Genomic DNA, 20422 nt, shown 5'->3' with positions numbered 1-20422 from the left:
TGGATGAAGCTGCGTGCCCATCTCTTAAGCTGATGTCAGTCACGGTTGTTGCAGTCACTCGCTCCCTCTGCTCTCGTAAATATGTTCCTCCCTTGTGCTAATGCTGGGGCTTGTCTGATCATGAGCCACCTAAGCAGGGGAGTGGAAACAGAGGAAAAGCATGTGGTTGTCAGACAGGGCAGCTGTCAGAGCCAACTTGCTTCCCTGTGGCAAGCACCAGCGCCTGCCCAAGGGAGGGACTGGGACCCCCAAGCAGGAGAGAAGTGCTCTGGTCTGCACTGCATACCCCGGGAGGCATAAACCACCCAGAGGCTGTTCCACTTTTGCTGTAGGCTGAACAAAAGATAGAAGGGTACCAAAAAGGGTATCCAGGTCTATTAGGAAAGTGCTCCTAAAGAGTTTTTCTGGAGTTAATTTTCAGATGGGTTGTTCCCCTGGTTTGGCTTTGCTTAGGACAAAGGAGTTCTGCTCCTGCTACAGGAATGGCAGGCAGGACTGCCACCTATCCTCTTCCAGGAGAAGCCTCCATTTAGGGCAGTTCAAAACAACCACGGAATTGCTTTAACCTAATTCGGAAGAATATTTTAGAGGAGAGCAGCATTTAAATGGCAGGGAGCAAGTAGCTGGCCTGCCAGTGCATCTGTGCCTGGAGCCAGGCTTGAAATCCCACTTCTGCAGACAGATCGCTGCTCCCTCCCTTATCTTCCTGAGAGCAGCTCCCCATCCTGCTGCCAGCAGGTCTGCTTTCTCGGCTGCTGGTGGGCTCAGTTTCTCCCAGTGCTCTTCTCTGACCTGCTCCCCCAGCAGCAGCCGGCTCTGGCTCTGCCCCAGGCTGTGAGCAGACAGGAGAGGTCAGACAGGAGCAGCACAGGCTGCTGCTGGGAGAAGACAGTGAAATGGAGGGAGAAGGAGGTCGGTGCAAAAAGCCTTCTCCTTTGCCAGCAGACAAGGCAACGGCGCTGGAAGCACAGTACTCCATGCAGGGGACAAGACTCAGAACCTCCTTCTCCTACTCAGGAAAAGAAAGGGGGAGTGGGAATGCATCTGCATCCTGTGCGTCCCACCTGGGAACACATTTATTACTGGCTAGGTTGCATGTGCAGCAAACCGGCTGTCATCGCCCTCCTCTCCGTTCCCGCAGAGCTTGTCTTCTGCCACTGACATGTCTCCCTACCCGTGGTTCCTGCTTCAGAAAATCCCACCAACCACCACTACCTGCTCACCACTCAGCGATGGTTTAGTCTTGTGGATTAAGACCAAAGGCAGTCCGTGCACTTCAATATTTCCATTTTGAGACCTACCATGGAGGTGAGCGGGATGCTCATCTCCCACCCTGCCTTGTCAGCCCTGCTCAGCTCACCTGGAGCATTTCCCTCAGGGGTGAAACTAAAGATGTCATGAAAACCCACAGCTGGTCCATGTGGACTGAGGAGAGAGGCTAGAAGACAAAGTATAGACTTACAGGAGTAATTATTTTATTCATGCACATGAAGTGTCCTACCCAAATTGGAGCACCCCTACTGTGGTTTCACGCAGGGTTCTCATCCCCTTCAAACACTGAGGTCCAACATGATTTGACTAATCACCAGCACCCACACTACTGATTACTAATCATAGTAAAACTTTGCAAAGCAACCCTGTTCTTGCTGCTTGTCTATTGATCCAGATGTCCCTGAAGTCAGCCTTGCTGGAGTTACTTATCTGTAACGCCAGATGATGCTGGGAAGGTTTCAAAGACATGTCAGAGGAGTTGGGATGCTGGCGGTACCTTGGCTGTCCAGGGATATCCTTTATCTTTCATGGACACCTCTAACCTTCCAAGAAGCAAATTTTTTACTTCTAGGGCCAGATTGTCCTTTAGTTCATTTTACTTAAGCATAAAGCAGTCTCTCGTAAAATTCCACTACCACACACACACAGAATCACATAATAGTTGGGGTTGGAAGGGACCTCTGGAGATCATCTAGTCCAACCCACCTGCTAAAACAGGTTCATCTAGAGCAGATTGCACAGGAATGTGTCCAGAAGGAGACTCCACAACCTCTCTGGGCAGCCTGTTCCAGGGCTCTGGCACCCTCCAAGTAAAGAAGTTTCTCCTCATGTTTAGATGGAACCTCCCGTGCTTTGGTCTGTGTCCATTGCCCCTCATCCTATCGTTGGGCAACACTGAAAAGAGTCTGCTCTCATCCTCTTGACACCCATACTTATACGTTACAGTGTATAATGTGAGCTAACGAGCGTATTAACAAGTTAATACACTTCTATACTAAAAAGATGGGTTGATATAATAGTAGGGAGGTGAGTTTTCGTAACGGATTTCTCCTGTTACACCCAGCCTTGGAGGGCAGCGTGGGTCTGGCTGGGTGCACGAGTGACACACACACCCGTGACACGCTGCACAGCAAGGACCGCGGCCGTGAAGGCGCCAGCCCCGCACCCGTGCCCGGACCCACGCCCCGTGGGGCCGCCGGGGCGGGGAGCATCCCTTGGGCCGGCCGCAGGCGGGCACCCCCGGCGGCCCGGGACAGGGCTGGGGCGCCCCGGCCCCTCCCCGGCCGGCCCCGCTCGGGGCGGGGTCTGCCAAGTTTCGGCGGCGGCCGCGGGGCCCGGCCCGCCGGTGGCATGAGCCCTGCGGCGGGACGCGGGGGCGGCAGCGCCGGGCAGGGCGAGCCCCCGCCGCCATGCCCAAGGAGCGGCCGCTCTGGCGGGGTCCGGCCTTCCGCCTCTGCCTGCTCTCGGCCGCGCTCTTCCTCTGCCTCCAGCTGGGCATGAGGCGGTCCTGGTGCCCGGAAGAGAAGCCCCGGGCGGCGGCGGCGGCAGCGGCGGGGCGGGCGGCCCCCCCGGCCCGCGGCACGGAGCAGCAGGCGGGCGCGGCGGCCGGGGCGGGCAGGCGGCGGGTCACCTACGTGCGGAGCGGCCGGCGGGGGAGCGCCGTGCCCGGCTGCTGCCCGCTGCAGCCCCCGGCCGGCCGCCGCAGGAAGGTAAGGCGGGGAAAAATTTAATGAAATATAACAAGGGCAAGTGCAGAGTCTTGCATCTGGGCAGGAACAACCCCAGGTTCCAGTACAGGTTGGGGAATGACCTATTAGAGAGCAGTGTAGGGGAAAGGGACCTGGGGGTCCTGGTGGACAGCAGGATGACCATGAGCCAGCACTGTGCCCTTGCGGCCAAGAAGGCCAATGGCATCCTGGGGTGTATTAGAAGGGGGTGGTTAGCAGGTTGAGAGAGGTTCTCCTTCCCCTCTACTCTGCCCTGGTGAGACCTCGTCTGGAATATTGTGCCCAGTTCTGGGCCCCTCAGTTCAAGAAGGACAGGGAACTGCTGGAGAGAGTCCAGCACAGAGCCACAAAGATGATGAAGGGAGTGGAGCATCTCCCTTATGAGGAAAGGCTGAGGGAGCTGGGGCTCTTTAGCTTGGAGAAGAGGAGACTGAGGGGTGACCTCATCAATGTTTATAAATATATAAAGGGTGGGTGTCACGAGGATGGAGCCAGGCTCTTCTCAGTGACAACCAACAGTAAGACAAGGGGTAATGGGTTCAAGCTGGAACACAAGAGGTTCCACTTAAATGTGAGAAGAAACTTCTCCACAGTGAGGGTGACAGAACACTGGAACAGGCTGCCCAGGGGGGCTGTGGATTCTCCTTCTCTGGAGACATTCAAAACCCGCCTGGACGCCTTCCTGTGTAACCTTATCTAAGTGTTCCTGCTCTGGCAGGGAGATTGGACTAGATGATCTTTTGAGGTCCCTTCCAATCCCTAACATTCTGTGATTCTGTGAAGGTGGGCGGTGGGGAGCGCCTGCCGTGTCGCGACAGAAGCACCGCTGCGTCGCGACAGAAGGGGCGCCACCTCTCCCTGAGGAGGAGCTGAGGGTGACCGTGCCCTTGGGGTCCCTGTGCCGCCCCGGTCCCAGCGGCTGCTGGTGGACATCTGTCTGTCCGTGGGAAACCTGGCTCGCAGATGTGGCTTCTTCCCATCGTTGAGATGTTGCCGGCACCGTAGAAGTGGTGACTGGAGGGTGTCGGTGAGGTGTGTCGGCAGGTGGTGGTGGCTTCCTAGCATGACGCCTCGTTGTCAGGGGGTTTTGAGCAATGCTGCAGTAAAGGTGGGTACCTCGGTGCGAAAAGATGTCCATGGCTTGGAGTCACCGAGGTTGCTTAGCACGCTGAAGCAGCCCCGACAGGAGCAAGCTTGGGAAAGTCCTTGGCCCTTGATGTTCTTACCATCTCAATACTGCTTCATTTGGCTATCAAGAAACATTTCTAAGACGTGGTCTGCGTGAGAATTAATGAGTTAGTTAACGAGCTAGTAAATGGACCTGTAATTAGGTTCAGCCATGGTAATGAAGGTAAAGCCTGGAGACCTGAGGAGCACAATTAGCATGTGGAATTCAAGGAGAGCGAGGAGTGCCAGTACTAACCTCTTCCCCCAGTTAGCTGTGTGTGTGACCAGGAGCAGGGTGCTGCCATCTTCAAGCAGCTCCATGCCGCCTTTGGTTTTGGCAGATGCCAGTCTCTCAGGTATCACTTCAAATGTGTTTTCTGTTGAGTTTTCTTTGCAGCCTTTCAAGGGGAGAAGAGACAGCTTTCAAAGGCTGGGGAAGAGTAGTTTCTCACCTATTTTGAGGCCCTGCTTTCAGCATGCAGTACTAATGGTCTGTGTGGAAATGTGCAGATGCTTAAAGAAGCTGGAATGACCGCAAAGAGGAGCAAATAGGGTTTTGTTAGAGATGGATGGGACCACCTTCCTGGTCACAGTAAATAACTATTTCTGATGTTTGCCTTGACAAGAATAAAACCAGAGTTATCTGTTGAATGGCTAAACCCTCTCCTGTCCTTAAACCGAAGTTTTATCTGGGTTTGCTCATCTGGGAACTGGGTACCAAGAACAGCTGGCACCTTGTCATGTCCAGGTGGTATAGAAGGCATTAACTCACATCAGCGTGGTCTTTGGACTTTCTTCTGTGACCACTTTTAGTCCAGCTGCTTTCTTGCAGATCATCACTGTGATCAGGCAGCCATCCCAGATCAGGTGGAGGAAAAGAGTGCTGTGATGTCGTAGTAATTTATTTCTTGTTTAAAGATGAAGTGGACAGTGAGCTCATGGATAGTTTGAATTTTAGTTTCTGTTGTTTCACCTCATCTTCCATGGGGAGCTGTGATGGAAAAGTAAAACTGCTGGTTCCTGCCCCTGGTTTCCTGAAAGGTTTAGAAAGAGAAATGAGATAACCCCTTGCTTCCTTCCCACTGTGGCCATGATGAGGACAACAGGGTCACGTATTTCTTCAGCTTAATGACTATGTGGGGTCCCGATGTGCTGTGATGTTGATACCATGTTGAAGCACCTAGATCTTGCAGTGTTAGTTTTTGTGATTTTTGTTGTCAATGCCATGTTACTTGGTATTCTCCCAAAGCCCAAATTCTGAGAGATTGATATTATGGAAGAATTTTAGCATTCATAGGAGGAAAATAAATTGTAATCATGTGGGTTCAGACAGTTTCTTGAAAACAAGTGCTAAGCATGGCATCATACTGGGGAACTGACAGCACCTTGCAATGTTGCAGAGTTCAAGGCTCTGGGAAGCACCTGGTAGGTTTTGGTGCATCTCCAGGTGAAGCATGTGAAGCATCACTGCTGTGGTTTGTGGTGTTTGGCGTGTTACTGCTGAGGTCTCATTTGAATCCCACTAATTAAGTCAAGTCAAAAAATATTAGTAAATACAATGTAGGGTGCAGTTACCAGGTTATGTTTGAGACCACCAAGTGTCTTCCATGTTCAGCTATTTCACTTGAGCACATATATTGCTTCAGGCTAAGAAAAACTACTCCTTAAAGTGGAGATAAGGCTTTGGAGACAGTGGGAGTGAAATTCTGAGTATTACTGGTTTTGGAATAGAGTTGTTAAATAGAAATGTAGTGGGGGGGAAAGTGATGAGAAAATAAGGTAGAAATGGTCTTAGTGGTGACATTTTTTTTGTTGTGGACGTAGAGATTATGCGTGATAGCTGAAAAAAAAAGGTGGTTTTTTTTAAATTTTTTTTTTTTTTTTTTCCATCAAGAAACATTGTCTCTCACTTCAGACTGTTTTAAGACAAGATGAGGGCTCTTATCAGAAAAGACTGCTTAAATTGTTAAGCCGTGGCTTGAGACAGCAGCTCTGGGGAGAGACAGCAGCGGGCACCCACTGCCGGGGCAGTGTGCTGGTGTGTGTAGGTACTGCTGGGGGGAGAGGGACGGGCTGCCAGCTGGCCCACGTTGGGATTGCCTTTTGCTGTGGGTTTTACGTGGTTTTTTTTGTCTTTTATCTGTCCATAAACCATTGTCAGTCTGTTTTTGAAGCCTGCAGAGGCTTTCAAGTGTGGTGGTATTTTGTTTTGTTGTCATCGTTTTTAAATTGTTTGTTTGTTTTTTTCCTGGTGCTGGCTGTGGTGGTGGAAGGTGTTGCAATATGCGAGCCAGCAGAATGGCAGTAATGAAAAATCAGCCAAACTTAACTCTGTTTTTCTAGTGTCACCTGGTTATAAGTCATTTCACACTTACATCACTGGATTAATGCAGAAAGCTGATGAACAGAGTATTTCCGTAGGTCTAGTTGAATATCCTGCTTTGTGGCCATATAAAAAAAAAAAAGGGCAAAAACATGCAGGGAAATTATTTTATGCCTACTTTGAATCACTATAAAGTTTCCTGAAGCGGAGTTGTGTTCTTTATTTCCCAAGCACAACTGCAGTCAAGCCACCAGCAGCATCAAAAGGGGAAAAAAGAGGTGCAGACAGGATGGGAAAGACGGACACTCACCCAGAAATGGCCCCTGGCTCTGCAGGCAGCTGCCCTCACTTGTCCTGACCGTGGGTAAATCTCCCTCAGCGGAGGGAATGACTGTGCGGCAGATGGGAGGGTTTGACCACCGAGGTTACGAGTGTCTGTTCGTGATTTAAGATGCATGCATAAAAAATTGCTAAGCGAAAGCAGCAGGGAATAAAGTAATTTAGCTCTGGGAGCTGCTGGAGCTGCCTGTTCTGGTGTCTTTGGGAGCTGTGTTGCTCCCAGTGGAGCCTACCAAAGAGCAGACGCTGCTGCTCTTGCTGACAAATAATTAACAAATTCTGGCATCGAGAGCATATGATGGTCATCTGAAGAATGGAGAGAGTCATATGTTGTGCTGCAAATGTAAAGCAAATGGATTTTGTGTGTAATCCCATTTGTATTTTGGTAGGAGTGCTTGAAACTGTGGTGTCGCTGATAAAATACCCAAGTATGTTTATAAACAGTGATTCTAAGCTCTGGCTGTGTTAAGCACTGGCCTGTTAACATGGAGCAGATAAAAACTCTAGCTACATGGGAACATGCAAATTTTGCCACGTGTGCTTGCGGTAGGTATTAGTGAGGTCTGCACCCACATAGCACTGCAGACACATGAGGTGAGTTTTATAATAAAATGTTATTGCAGGGTGTGATGATTTAAAAAAAATAAATTTTTGATATAACAGCAAATTCTTACCACAGTGGTTGCAATGACAAGGTTATGTTGGCTCTTGTGCTCTGAAATGGGGAGGAGCCCTCTGTGAGTCTGGTTAAGAAAAGCTGGAGTCCTTTGCCTTCTGGGCAGATTTATTTCCATGGAGGAGGAAGAGAGGAAAAAAGTTCTATCAGGTTATGCATGGAAGAAAAAAGGCCAGTGTTAGTCAGGGCAGATGTTCCTGCAGTTCTGCTTGCTGATGCTGCAGGCACCGTGGCTGTGTCTCTCCTAAAAAATGAGGTTCGAGGTCTTTTTTCTGTGTGGGCATAGCTGGGCAGTGCAGGACTCCTGGGAGTCGGGCTTGGCAAAATGCTGGAGGCTGCTCGGCTGCAGCCACTGGTGTGTCTGCTCAAAGTGTGCCCGCTGGAAGACAAGCACGCTACTAAATTTAGTTTAAGAATTGTAATATCAGCGGGAAATCGCCTCGTCTGTTGTTGTGGCTGTCCAAAGGTAGCGGGGTGTGGTACGCTGCTGAAGTTAACCTGGTGTCATTTTGGATGCTCTTTCACCTCGTATCTACAGATATAAAAACGTTTGCCTGCAGTGATTAAAAGCTAAGAGTTAGGTTTTGCTGCCTAGGCCCATTTGTATTTTGTCTGGGATTAGAACTTATTTTGAAACATGAAGTACCATTGCCTAAAACAAAACAGTCTTGTGATATCATATTTTTATAAACATTATTTACATTTATTTGTGTTTTGATTCTTTGTAAATGTAGACTAATTGTCTTTTGCTGTTGTTTGTTGGGTTGGTGGTTTTGTTTTCCTTTAAATAGGGACTATTTCTGAGAGGTTACTGCTTCTCTGCGTTCATGACTGATAACAGTCTCATCTTTAATGTAATTGAAATCTGCAAATTATTTTGGACTGATATCTTCAAAGGTATGTGGTATAACGGTGTGACAGTTAATAATATGGCAGGTTCAAAATAACCTCATGCAATTTAGCGTTACATTATAGCTAAGTTTTTACTTAAATTTTCCATTTGATTTTTAATTTAAAAATGACAAGGCTACTTTGTTTATGTCAGCAATATGTAGGGCTCTTACGCAAAGAGTCCTTTTAAATTCTTCTACAAATCTGGTAAAAAAACGTATCAGGTGTTTTCAGTATCTATTTGTATGTACAGTGTTTTCAGGCTGACTTCACATCACTAAAAATTTGCTAAGCTTTGGTTACTACTTGAATAGGAAGTTACTCTGCCTATTGATGAGCAGGAGACAAAATTCTTGGAGAAGATTTGGTTATTCTGAAGTCGAATGTATCCATCTGTTTTTCCATATCCCATGGTGTAATAGCTGGCATGTTTTGGGTTGGGACTCTTATAACAGTTGATTCATTATGTATGCCTGGAGCAATGTTTTAACATTACAGCAAAGTTTAACAAGACAGGGCGTTGGGAGCTGTGCAGCGAGTCACATCAGGCTGTGTTTAAAGGAGCAGATCCGCCCAGGCTGAGCCAAACCGGGGGAGCTGCTGGGGCAGCATTTTGGACCTCCTGGTGAAGTTACATCCAGAGCTTATTCCAGTCACCTCACCGGTGTATCAGGCGTGACAAGCACTGTTTTTCAAATGTTACAGCAAGGAGCGAATAGTGTTCTAGCTTTGAACGTGAGTTGCAGGGAAGAAGTGTAATGCCAAAGAGCTGGATATTTGTTATTCTTTTGAGTGTGCTGCTTCTGAGCACCTCCTTTAATAGCAGGTAGCCAGACTGGAGAGAGTCTCGATGGGAGGAAAATGTGTCGAGAGGTGCAGGAACCCAGGACTGCGGGGAAAGCCTGGCAGAACTGGTACTTGTTTTTAACAGGGAAAAGTAGATTTTGAGAGTAAGATGCCAAGACTCTTCAAACTGAAAATAATTTTTTTTGAAGGGCAGAATGACTGATTGTTCTATAGGTCCACTGCAAGTAGGACAAGAAGTAACTGGCTTAATTTTTAGGCAAGATACTAGGAAAATCTTTTAACTCTGTGGTTAGTTAAGCAGTGGAGAGGGTCTCTAGAAAAAAATGTGAGCTTTGGGTAGTCACACAGGGAAGGTCTAGGTATCCTGAATTGTGCTTCAGGGCAAGGAGGTAGGGTCGAGTCAGCCTGCTGAGGTCCCCATCTACATTTACCTGCTCTGAAATTAGAGAAGCAGTGTGGCAGGTAGAATGTGATTAGCCAAGCTGGAGTTTAGCCTGAATGATGATCTAACATCAATGTAATAAAAAGAGGTAATAGGGTCTTTAAAGACCATAAGTGATCCTTGTCCTGGCTTTATACCTCACTAGAGAGACCAAACCCCACCATAATTGTCCTGTGATGACTTAGTGGACCCCAGAGGAAGGAACATTACATGTCAACTTTTTCCCTCCAGCACTTGGAGGTCTCTTACCAAACGTAAACTGACCCCAAATTGCTTAGCTTGTAAGATTAGCACGAGGTAGGATCTTATGGCCTTGGGCCAGGACTACCTGGGGAACAGCTGTGAGAGCCTTGATTGGTTTTTGTTCAGATATTTGGGCTGATAGGACAGATTGAGAGAGGTTATTGTGTTCGGAAGAAAAGAACAGACTTTTATTTATAGCAGTCTTTAATGGCAGACAACCAAATCTGGGGAGCACCAGGCAACTTTGCCTCTAAATGAGGCCATCTGATGCACCAACAGGTACCCAAGCAAAGGAATCCTTTTGCAAGTAGCCAAGCATGGGAAATACTGGCCTTTAGCTGTATTTTAGCTGCAGGTGAAGTGTGTTTATGGTAGACCGTAAAGAGGAGATGGTAATGTTGTTTCTGACAATGATGTCACTTGCAGCCTTGTGAGGTAAATGATCACTCAGAATAACCTTGATTCTTTTTATTACCTAAAATAGGTTCTTCCTTCATGAATTTTTGAGAAGCAGATGGGGAATATTATCCTTCAGAAAGTCATTACAGCTTTATGAGACCTAAGTATGTCCAATAACATAGATTTCTTTCAAATACCTAGTCAAGGCTTTCTTTCAGCATATAAAGACAGGGGAATAATATTTTCTAGATAACTGTGGCACAGAAAAATAATGCTTTTCAGGGTGTAGAAGCTTTCCTGCATAAGAACATAACCCAGGGACTGAGATAGTAATTTCTTCTGCAGATACCTTGCTCCATGATTGGTCATTGCAGCCGTGCCATCTTCTTCTTGAACCAGGCCAGATGATCCACGGGCCTTATACAAAACATGAATCCTTTATGAATGTGGCAGCGGGTGCAGGAAAAAACAAAACAAACAACATACTCATCCAGTCCCATTTGCTATCTTCAGCTCAAACTGTTGAATGGGGCTGCTGTGTGGGGAAGTGACCCACACTGCCCTCCTGCCCCAGTGGTGATGCTCAGAGAGCGGCTGAGCAGCTCTGGACATGGCCTCTGTGTCCCGCTAAAGGGCAGCGAGTCAGTAAACGCATCCTCTGCTCTCACCTCCTCCTTCACCCCTTCACAGTTCGCTGTGTTTGGGGTGCTTGCTTGTGTTGTCTGGTGTGCTGCTGGTTATCAGACCTGGTTAGCAGCCAACAAGCAGGCCCCTCCTTCACGTGCTGTGCAGAAGGATGTCTCCTGCACGAAAGCAGCAGGTGAGCACTGGAACAAAAGCCAGTTGTGCAGCAAGTCGCAGTCTTGTCATGGGAAAAGAGCAGAAGTCCCTGAAAGTAAAAAATTTTGGCAGCCTTGAAGGCAATGTGCACAGTTAGTACCAAAAATGATCTTTTGTCACATTCAGTATTTATACTAGAAATAATAGAAGTGAGGGCAGTTTTGAACATGCAGCTTTCCTTGCTCAGGCAGTTCTCAAGGTGGCCAAGGTTGCTTCATTCTTTTCTAAAACTTCTCTCTTTGGAGAGACCAGAGGCCAGAAAGAGAGATCTGGGACAAATCAAATTCTCCCAGAAAACCTTAGGGCTTTTCCTTTACGTCTCTGACCTTTAGCTGCCTTATGAGACACATTTGACTTTGTCACTAGAAGCGTTTTCATCTCAGTTTGTTCAGTCAATTCACATCAACATTTACCATCCAGCCAGGCAGTTAACAGAGATGTGTGTCTGCTTCAAGGCTGCATGGTAGGTGCTAGTGTGCCAGATATCTTTCTCATGGCACTTTTACTGAACTGTAGGCATGGTTCTGACTGAGGGGCAGCTGGTGGATCTTTGGTGTGAACCCCGAACAAAAGTCCAGGGGCCCATGAGAAGGGATGCAGTACTGAAATTCAGTGGTGAAGAACAAAACCCTCTAGCAGCTGCCTTGCAGACTTGTACTGACAATCCGACAAGTGCACCATCTCTCTTACAAAACAGATCTAAAACCTGGAGGTTTAGATAGCGTTAGTGAGGGACCTCTGGTCCTCACACAAGAAGTTTGGTTGTGGTGGACCACAGTGTCTTCCTCCTGCAGCTTGGCAGTGATGGCTGTCACTCATGGCACAGCATAGATAAAAGACTTATCAAGTAGGTGAGAAAGTCTGTGTGAACCACTGCTAATTTTTGACGGCATCCGCAGCAGCCCCCTCTTATCGCTTGTTCTAATATTAACTTGGAGCTGTGTTTGTCTTGGACGGCTGTTCAGCTCTCCAGAGCTCTGTGCGGTGGATGTGAGTCATTTAACCAACTCGAGTGTTTTTGTAGCTAGCAGATAGGCACCACGACACTTTTGTGTATGATGAAATGTTGCCCAGAGCCCTTCCGCACTGTTGAAGTCTAAGATCAAATGGTTCCAGTTCAGTGGAACAACTGAAAGGGGGAAAAAAAAAAAAGATATTTACTTTTTCTTTTAATCGTGTATAGCATGTATATCCTGGAATCTGTAACATACATTACTCCAATGTTAGTGTTTCTGTATGCAAAAGTGACAGGGTGTCACACTGTCCTGTTTTGAGTTACAAATCTCTAAGGGTAACAGAAACCATGAGCACAAATGGGCCGATGCCTTGGGTGACAATGAGATGAAAGTCATGATTTTGAACACACTCTTACAGCAACGACTTGGTCAATTTGAGCAGGAGATGGTGGAAATGTTCCCAGTTGTTTATGCAGTACTACGGAGAAGAGTTTGGATCTTCAGTGGTGTGTGTTTTCCCCTTCCTTGATCTTCCACCCCACCTTTGATAGTCTTGCTTTTAGATGTGCCGTCAAGAAAGGCGCTGGCCGTGCGGTGCTCACGGACTGCATCGTCAGGGAATGGGGGGACAGGGTGTCCTCGGGTGACTGCTGACGTCTGGAGGAGCACAAGTCCTGGGCCTGGCTCTAGGGGAACCCCTTGGTGGTTGTTTTGCTTTTTCATATTCTTCAAACATTTTAAAACTAACCCTGTAATTTATGTCCCTCCTGACATATGTATAAATGTGATAAATAAACCTGACCTTATGTCTTCGTGAACTGATAAATGTCATAGCTTCAGCAGCTGTTACCACATACACAGAAATCTTGTTTCTCACCGAAGCCTTCTCCAAATGCTCTGCAGACGGGAACAAAATGGCTTTGCAGTGTTCATTGAAAGTCAGTACCAGAGAACTGGTTTGGCTTTGCAAATCCCAAATCTGGGGATCCCTTGCGAGGGGTGTCCTTTCTGCTGCCACTTTTTCCCCATTATGCCACAGCAGCTTCTTTCTTCTTGGGAATATAGGACCAGGAGGACTTTTCAGTGAGCTGTTGGATTCTGAAGTCACTTAGGATTTTCAGGTCAAGCCAACTGCCTTGGGTTTTAGGTGCAAAACCTCTAGGTTTACGTGTGTGTTGCAGAAAGAGCCAACCAACAGCTGATTTGGCAAGTGACAAGTTCACTTCAGGTTCCACTTTCTGATAGATTTCAGGTGCATTTGCTGTAGGTTTTTCTGGAAGTGACAAAATTCTGGGTTGTTTCTGGGACTGACCTTGTGGCTCTTGAAGGCTAAAGGAATTGAACCCTCTGCCTTTCTTGGGATGTGGAAAACAAACTTTGTGGGCCTTGAAAGAACCAGTTAGGCAATTTATCTCTCTTAGAGGTATTGCTAAAATAGTTGATGCTCTGTGTTCATGCTGTCACTTTTGATGAGGTAATAGGTGGTTGTTTTGTTTTGTGGTGTGTGGTGGTGGTGTGTGTTTGTTTAGTGTTTTGTGGCGGGTTTTTTTGTTGTTGCTTGGGTTTTTTGTGTGGTTTTTTTGTTGTTGTCTGTGTTTTGGTTTGGTTTTTTTGTTTGTTTTGGGTTTTTTTGGTTGTTGTTGTTTTTTTTAATGTTGACAGGGTGATCTGCTGGGGAAAATTAACCTAGGTGAAAAATAAACAAATATCAGGGCTGGGCCTGGTTGAGAAGCACATGCTGGTGAAAATGATGTTAGAACCAATGCATATTAGAACCAATGCACATTGATATCATAGAGTCACTGTCGCTGCTTTAACCTCCTTCCCTTTGCCCCATCCATCCCCAGCCCTCTTCCTCATTTCTCTCCTAGCAGCTAGCTAAGTCAAATAATTAACTGGGAGCTTTGAAGTTGGTGCCCTTTATTTAGCATCCTCTTTCATATTTTACAAAGAGACAGTGTTTGAAATGCTAAGGGGAGGAAATTGATACAGCATGTAATGTTAAATAATACTTGCCACTCAGAAGCTTGAAAATGATGACAATCAGTTTGAAATCCTCCCTGCTCCCTGCAGAGTTGCCTGCACTAGTGGAGGGTCGAGATTTATCCCAGAGATGAACGCTGCAGGGTAGGAGCTGCCTGAAAAAAAAACCCCAAAGGGACAATAGGATTTGTTATATTGATGTCGTGTCTCTTTTTGAGCTTTCCTCATGGTTGTTCTGCGGCACTGAAACTTTCAAAGTGAACTTTGTTTTATCCTCAATAGAGCAAGGCAGTAGCATCTTGTTTCTTTTCCCTCACTCTTCTGAGAAAATTAAGCAAGAAGCAATTATCTGTCAATTTGCTGCTGCTGAGCTGATGCATTTCTTCTTAGTTAAATGTCTTGGTTAATGGTTTGATCTTGCAATTATTATTCATTATGAAATCTGTGGGAATTCTGGGTACATCAGGAGTTCAGGGTCAAACCATGTAGCTGTTCAGTGCTATATTCTGTATAATGCTCAGAATTAGTAGTAATACATTGGAAAATGTCCTCAGCTGAAGAGGATGGTGCACATTTGCCCAAGCCCATCCTCTATGGGCATATGATACTTGTGTCTATACTTGTCTTGAACAATAAATTTTTCAAAATTGTGTGCTTTGAAACAAGCTTGATTTTTCTTCATTATAAACTGGAAAAGAAATGTATCATCTTGTACTCAAAATCCTAACAGCTTGTAAGCCAGCTCTTGTTCCCTTTCTAGACATGGAGAACTCATTTCCCAACACAGTTTTATTTTGCTTGGAAGACTTTTACCTAGCTCTAGACCAATGGCAGTAATCCACAATCATATTAAAAACAAGAAAGAGAGTATGTTTCTAGACAACTAGCTAGTATATTAAAAAAAAAAAGCTGGTATGTATTTCCTTCTGTGGAGTTCCATTATCTTGTTTTATTAATTAATGCTTGCATGAAATAAGGAGTTGAAGAAAGTGAGGTTTGGCTTTTTATGTCTTCCTTGGGTATCCTGTAAAACCCAGTGTGATCAAGTGAACTGATGGTGGGTTGGAGGGATGGAAGCCCCTTGGTACCTATTGTGAATATTTTTCTATCTACCTTAGGCTTTATGTTATGAAATCTAAATACTTGTAGAAGTCCCTCAGCCTTTCCATTTACCCATGGGTAAGAATTAATGTTTACTTTCTTTATAATATTATAGATGCCTAGTGACAAATACTGCCTTTTCTTGCTCCCTGGATGTGGAAGGTCATCCTGGTCCTTGCCCAGGAGGGAAAGATGAAGGGGAGAGTGTCTTTGATGCTTCAGATCTCCCTTTAGGCTAGAAGGTTTGGTGGACCATTTCTGTTTAGACATTAGCACCCCCCTTGGATGAGAGAGAAAGCTGCACAAGTGTGAAATGCTCTTATTTGTGTGAAAGCATTAAGTTTTACTTTAAAGCACCGTCTTTTTCCCCGGTTCTTAGTCTTGAGCAGAGCCTGCTGAAGTCAGTGGATAGGCTGCCAGAGACATCCCTATCTATAAATCACAATTAGAGTGCTGGAATTTGCACAAAATAAACTCTGCTTCTCTGGCTAGCTGAGTATTTACTGATGAATTTTGTTTGTATGCTCTGGTTTGAATATTGCAATGAAGTCAACCTAGAGGAAAATATTTTTTTCTCTTGTATGGATTATGACATTTCCCATGTTTTCTCAACCAAAGCACTTCATTGAAAACAGTTATGAAAGCACATTAAAACCATGGTCTTGTCTCTGCTTAGCTAAAGTCTGAATTTGACAAGCAGTGACCAGTAGTTGCTGTACCTGTTTCTTGCTGTTATCCTTAAGTGCTGGTAAAGGCAGGCAGGCGCTGGAGGTAATTCAGCTGATTGAGCTTAAGCAGTTTCGAGAGTTTGCTTCCATAAATTTCAATCTGTTCTGGCTCTTGGTTTTATCTCCATCAGGTATAAATTACCATGCTGTCAGCCTCTGGATAGCACTGGAATGCAGCTACCTGATTATTTATTGTATTATTTTTACCATAAAAAAGAAAACCCACGCAACTGTTTTTAAACCTGTGTGTCTCTTAGCAGAGTAAGATCAATCTCTCTTTTAAAAAATGTATATTTCCCTGTGATGTTGCTTGGATTTCCAGCCACAGAGCTGTCAAATGACCTCTGAAGGTCCGAAGAGGGGTTCCCAGCCAAAAGCTGCCCTTTGCTAACTCTGCAGAGACCCCCAGAGCCTTCAGTTGCAGTGGATTTATTTTCCATTCCTCAGAGGTAGCGAAGGGTGGTAGTAATGCTATATAAATAATAAATTAGATGCAATGCTTTCTGAATTCATAAATACCTACAAATTAGTATTTTGGCAAGTGTTCTGAAATATGTGCTTTCTGCAAGTCACAAACCTGCACCCAGTGTGATGCACAGTAGTTGCTGAAGTCCAGGTCTACCGGTGAATTTACGGAGGGGAGCTACAATGGCTGATTTAAAGCGGGTCAGCTGGTTCCCAATACCCACTTCCTATGGAAGTCAGGATTTTTATTTGAATTCGGTGGCGCATTAGTCACCTAAAATCCTCTGCAGATCTGGCAGCATCATATTAGTTTTGGAAAGGACTTGTTTGTTTTTCCAAAGCCATTTACTAATTCTTAAAGGGATACGAATTCTGTTGAAGTTGATACCAAGCATCCTTTTTCTCTGCGTATGCTTTATCACACGGATGCGTGTTTGGGAGAGAAGACGCAAAACTCAGGAGTTGGAGAGAGCTTGAGTGTGGGCTCTGTGTGTGAAACACTGAACCTCCCATGGTATCAAAGGGGTTGGTGTTTCACATCGAGGTCACTGGTGTGGCTTGCTGGCAGGTTAGGCCAGCAGTTCCCTCATGAGCATGAGAGCTGTAATTTGTATACGTGTGGCTCAATTTCATACTGTTCCATGGGAAATCAGAAGCAAAAGGAGCAGAAAATAAACATGAATATTAACAAAAGGAGAGCAGAGGTGAAATGCTTTGTGATTGCTGCCTTTGCAGGGGTTATTATGTATGCATGTTCAGACTGATTTTTCTCTACAAGGGTAAAGAATCTTTTGGGTTCAATTACTGTGCACTAGCTCAAAGGTTTCCTAATGAGAACTGAAGGAAGAAAATTGTTTTCTTCATTTCAATGTAAAACTTTGCATTTGAGAAGTGTTGTGTGCTGTTTTTTGGTTGGTGTTTTGTTTGGGTTTTTTTTTTCCCCCCTGCTAAGCATAAGAATTTTACTTATAGTGCAAACTGCAGCCTTGGGAAGCAATTGCTGATAAACTGCTCTCAAGCGAAGCCCTCTGGGTGATACTCAGAACTGCATAAGTTGGCTCTCACAGCAGTTGCATTCTGCTCCCAGGTAGACAAATGTATGCTGGACCGCGGAGGCTTGAATGAGGTGATGCACGGAGAGTGAGGAGCTAAGGAGAGTTAAGTGCATCCTAGAAGTTCCCTCTTCAGTATAATAAAACACAAGCATCCAGACATAGAAGCACCCCTAGTTATTCTTCATATGCAAGTTGTATTGAAGACTCATTTAAATTGAAGATGCCCACTTACTAATGCATAAAGTGCTCTTATCACAGGACTGGTTTCCAGAGGCAGGATTTAATATGGTAAGTCACCTTGCTGCATGGGAGAGCCTGACTGTATGTGTTACGTTACTTGCTTGTCTCGGCACAAGGCTGTCGTTCCTCAGCCTGATGTTCTGTGATCAAATCTTTGGATGAGATTATGGATCAGATACTCTTCAAAGATATGTCAAAACCTACTGAAGATAGGGAGGTGATTAGGGGCAGCCAGCGTGGCTTCACCAAGGACAAGTCATACCTGGCTAATTTAGTGGCCTTCTACGATGGAGTGACTGCATCAGTGGACAAGCTACGGATGTCATCTGCTTGGAATTCTGTAAGGCTTTTGACACGGTCCTCCATAACAATCTTACCTTTAAATTGGAGGGTTTGATGAATTGACCATTAGATGGATAAGGAATTGGCTGGATGGCTGAATTCAAAGAGTTATGGTCAATGGTTCAGTGTCCAAGTGGAAACCAGTAACAAGTGGTGTCCCTCAAGGGTCGATACTGGAACCCACACTACTTCCTATCTTCATCAGTGACATACTGGGATTGAGTGCACCCCTCAGCATGTTTGCAGGTGACACCAAGCTGAGTGGTGCAGTTGATTTGCTGGAGGGAAGGGATGCCATCCAGAGGGACCTTGACCGGCTTGAACAGTAGGCCCATGTGACCTTCATGAAGTTCAACAATGCCAGGTATATGTTCCTGCACCTGGGTCCGGGCAATCACAAGTATCAATATAGACTGATGGTTGAATGGATTGAGAACAGCCCTATGGAAAGGGGCTTGTGGATAGTGGTGGATGAAAAACTGGACATGACCTGGCAATGTGCTCTTGCAGCCCAGAAAGCCAACCCTATCCTGGGCTGCATAAGAAGCAGTGTGGTCAGCATGTCAAGTGAGGTGGTTCTCCCCTCTACTTCACTCTGGTGAGTCCCTGCCTGGAGTCCTGCATCCAGCTCTGAGGGCCCCAACACAACAAAGATGTGGACCTATTGGACCGAGTCCAGAGGAGGGCCAAGAAGATGATAAAAAGGATGGAACACCTCCCCCATGAAGACAGGCTGAGAGAATTGGGGTTGTTTAGTTAGAATGCACTGGGGAGACCTTATTGCAACCATTCAGTACTTGAAGGGAACTTCTACAAAAGACAGAGAGGGACTTTTTACTAGGCCCCGTAGTGACAGGACAGGGGGCAATTGTTTCCAACTGAAGGAGAGTAGGTTTAGGTTGGACATAAGGAAGCAATTTTTTACAGCGAAGGTGGTGAGACACTGGACCAGGCTGCCCAGAGAAGCTGTGGATGCCCCATCCCTGGAAGTGTTCAAGGCCAGATTGAATGGGGCTTTGAGCAGCCTGGTCTCGTGGAAAGTGTCCCTACTGATAGTGGGGGCTTGGACTAGGTGATCTTTAGAGGTCTCTTCCAACCCGAAACCACCTGTGATTCTATAACATGCTGTGGTTTTACAGCACTGGGGTTCACCTGTGGGAGGGACTCCTGATGCTGCTTGTTCCACTGCAGCAACCTGACACATACAGAGGATGGAACAATCCTGTGGTGGCTGTGCGCAAACGTCGCTGTATGCTTGTGTGCAGTGTTGTCAGAGATGCCTTTGCTCTAGATCAATTCAGAAAAATTAAATATAGAAAAAATAGAACATTTCCTGTATTATTTTTCCAGTTCATCATGGCCTTTGTGCAGCATGTGAAATTTTGACTGTTCTCAGTTCAGGTGGCTGCAGGACAAGGTGTCAGCTGTGTCTCCCTGTGATGCTCCCAATGCCCTCAGAGGGAACACACTGCTTTCCTCTCAATATATGCATGTGTACAGAGCAAGAGTGTGTGTAACAACTTCTGAAATCGGGTTTCTTAAGCAAAACCTCATGTTTAAGAAAGCCAAACTGCAAAGAAAAACAGAAAACGATAGTAAGAAAAAAGGAAAAAACAGAAAGAAGCAGTTCAGACATGTATGGATGAGAAACCTATAAAGCCAGCCATGATAGAAATTAAATATGAGTCACAGTCACTTTGTAAGCCTGCGTTTTAAATTACAGCTTACTGAGCCTGTGCATGGCCCTGCTACTTCTAAATTAACAAAGTAATGTAGCATGTTTTTATGGGCATACCTCTTGTGAGCCCTCTGCATGATGCTGATTACATTTAGCTAAAGTGGAGCTTATGAATTGGCCTTTCTCAAGGAGCTCTTTGCCGAGGCATACTTGTTCTTTCCTATTGAAACCTCTGCTTTGAGGTGGAGTTTCTTTTACTTTTGCCACGTATTGCTGCTCCAAACATAAAACATTTGGAGTTATTGAACCCTGCTGAAGAATAAAGTGCAATTAAGCATTGCTTGAGGCTCACAACTAAAGAATAGGCTCAGCCCTCTAAAATACAAGGGTCTTTGCCGTGTGGCATGTATGATATTCTGGTCTGGGATTCCTCTTCTGAATGTCTATGGTGTAGGTGTGTCTGAGCCCATCCTCCAGGCCTCCTTTGCAGGTCACAGAGAGACGTGGACATTTCCAGTGTGTGACTCATCTTACTCTTAGACTTACTTTTAGACGTCTGCTTTCTAGTGAGGTGAATCACACCCTTAAAGAGCTCTGTCTTGTCAGATAACATAGCTCCCCAGCCCACTGTGGGAGCTTGGTCCCTGGTTGTCCTCACTTCAGGAATGTTTCTTCACTCCAAGATCTCCCTCGGAGTGGACCAGCTAATTGCCTCCTGAAGTAAACGTGGGCGTTCACGAGGGATCGT

General features: G+C 45.9%; 1 protein-coding gene across 1 annotated transcript in view; it reads left to right on the top strand.

The window, feature by feature from the left end:
* The first annotated feature begins 2660 nt into the window (after positions 1–2660).
* The window catches only part of METTL24 (methyltransferase like 24), a 50860-nt gene continuing 33098 nt past the window's right edge, over positions 2661–20422 (top strand). The window contains exon 1 of the mRNA XM_065632203.1: positions 2661–2981. Coding sequence (XP_065488275.1) covers positions 2682–2981 — 300 coding nt within the window. The 5' untranslated portion in view covers positions 2661–2681. The remainder of the gene's footprint in view (positions 2982–20422) is intronic.

The sequence above is a fragment of the Caloenas nicobarica genome, chromosome 3, assembly GCF_036013445.1.
Source record: "Caloenas nicobarica isolate bCalNic1 chromosome 3, bCalNic1.hap1, whole genome shotgun sequence".
Classification (NCBI taxonomy): Eukaryota; Metazoa; Chordata; class Aves; order Columbiformes; family Columbidae; genus Caloenas; species Caloenas nicobarica.
The sequence above is the reverse complement of the archived record's forward strand: the minus strand, read 5'-3'. Positions and strand labels throughout refer to the sequence as shown.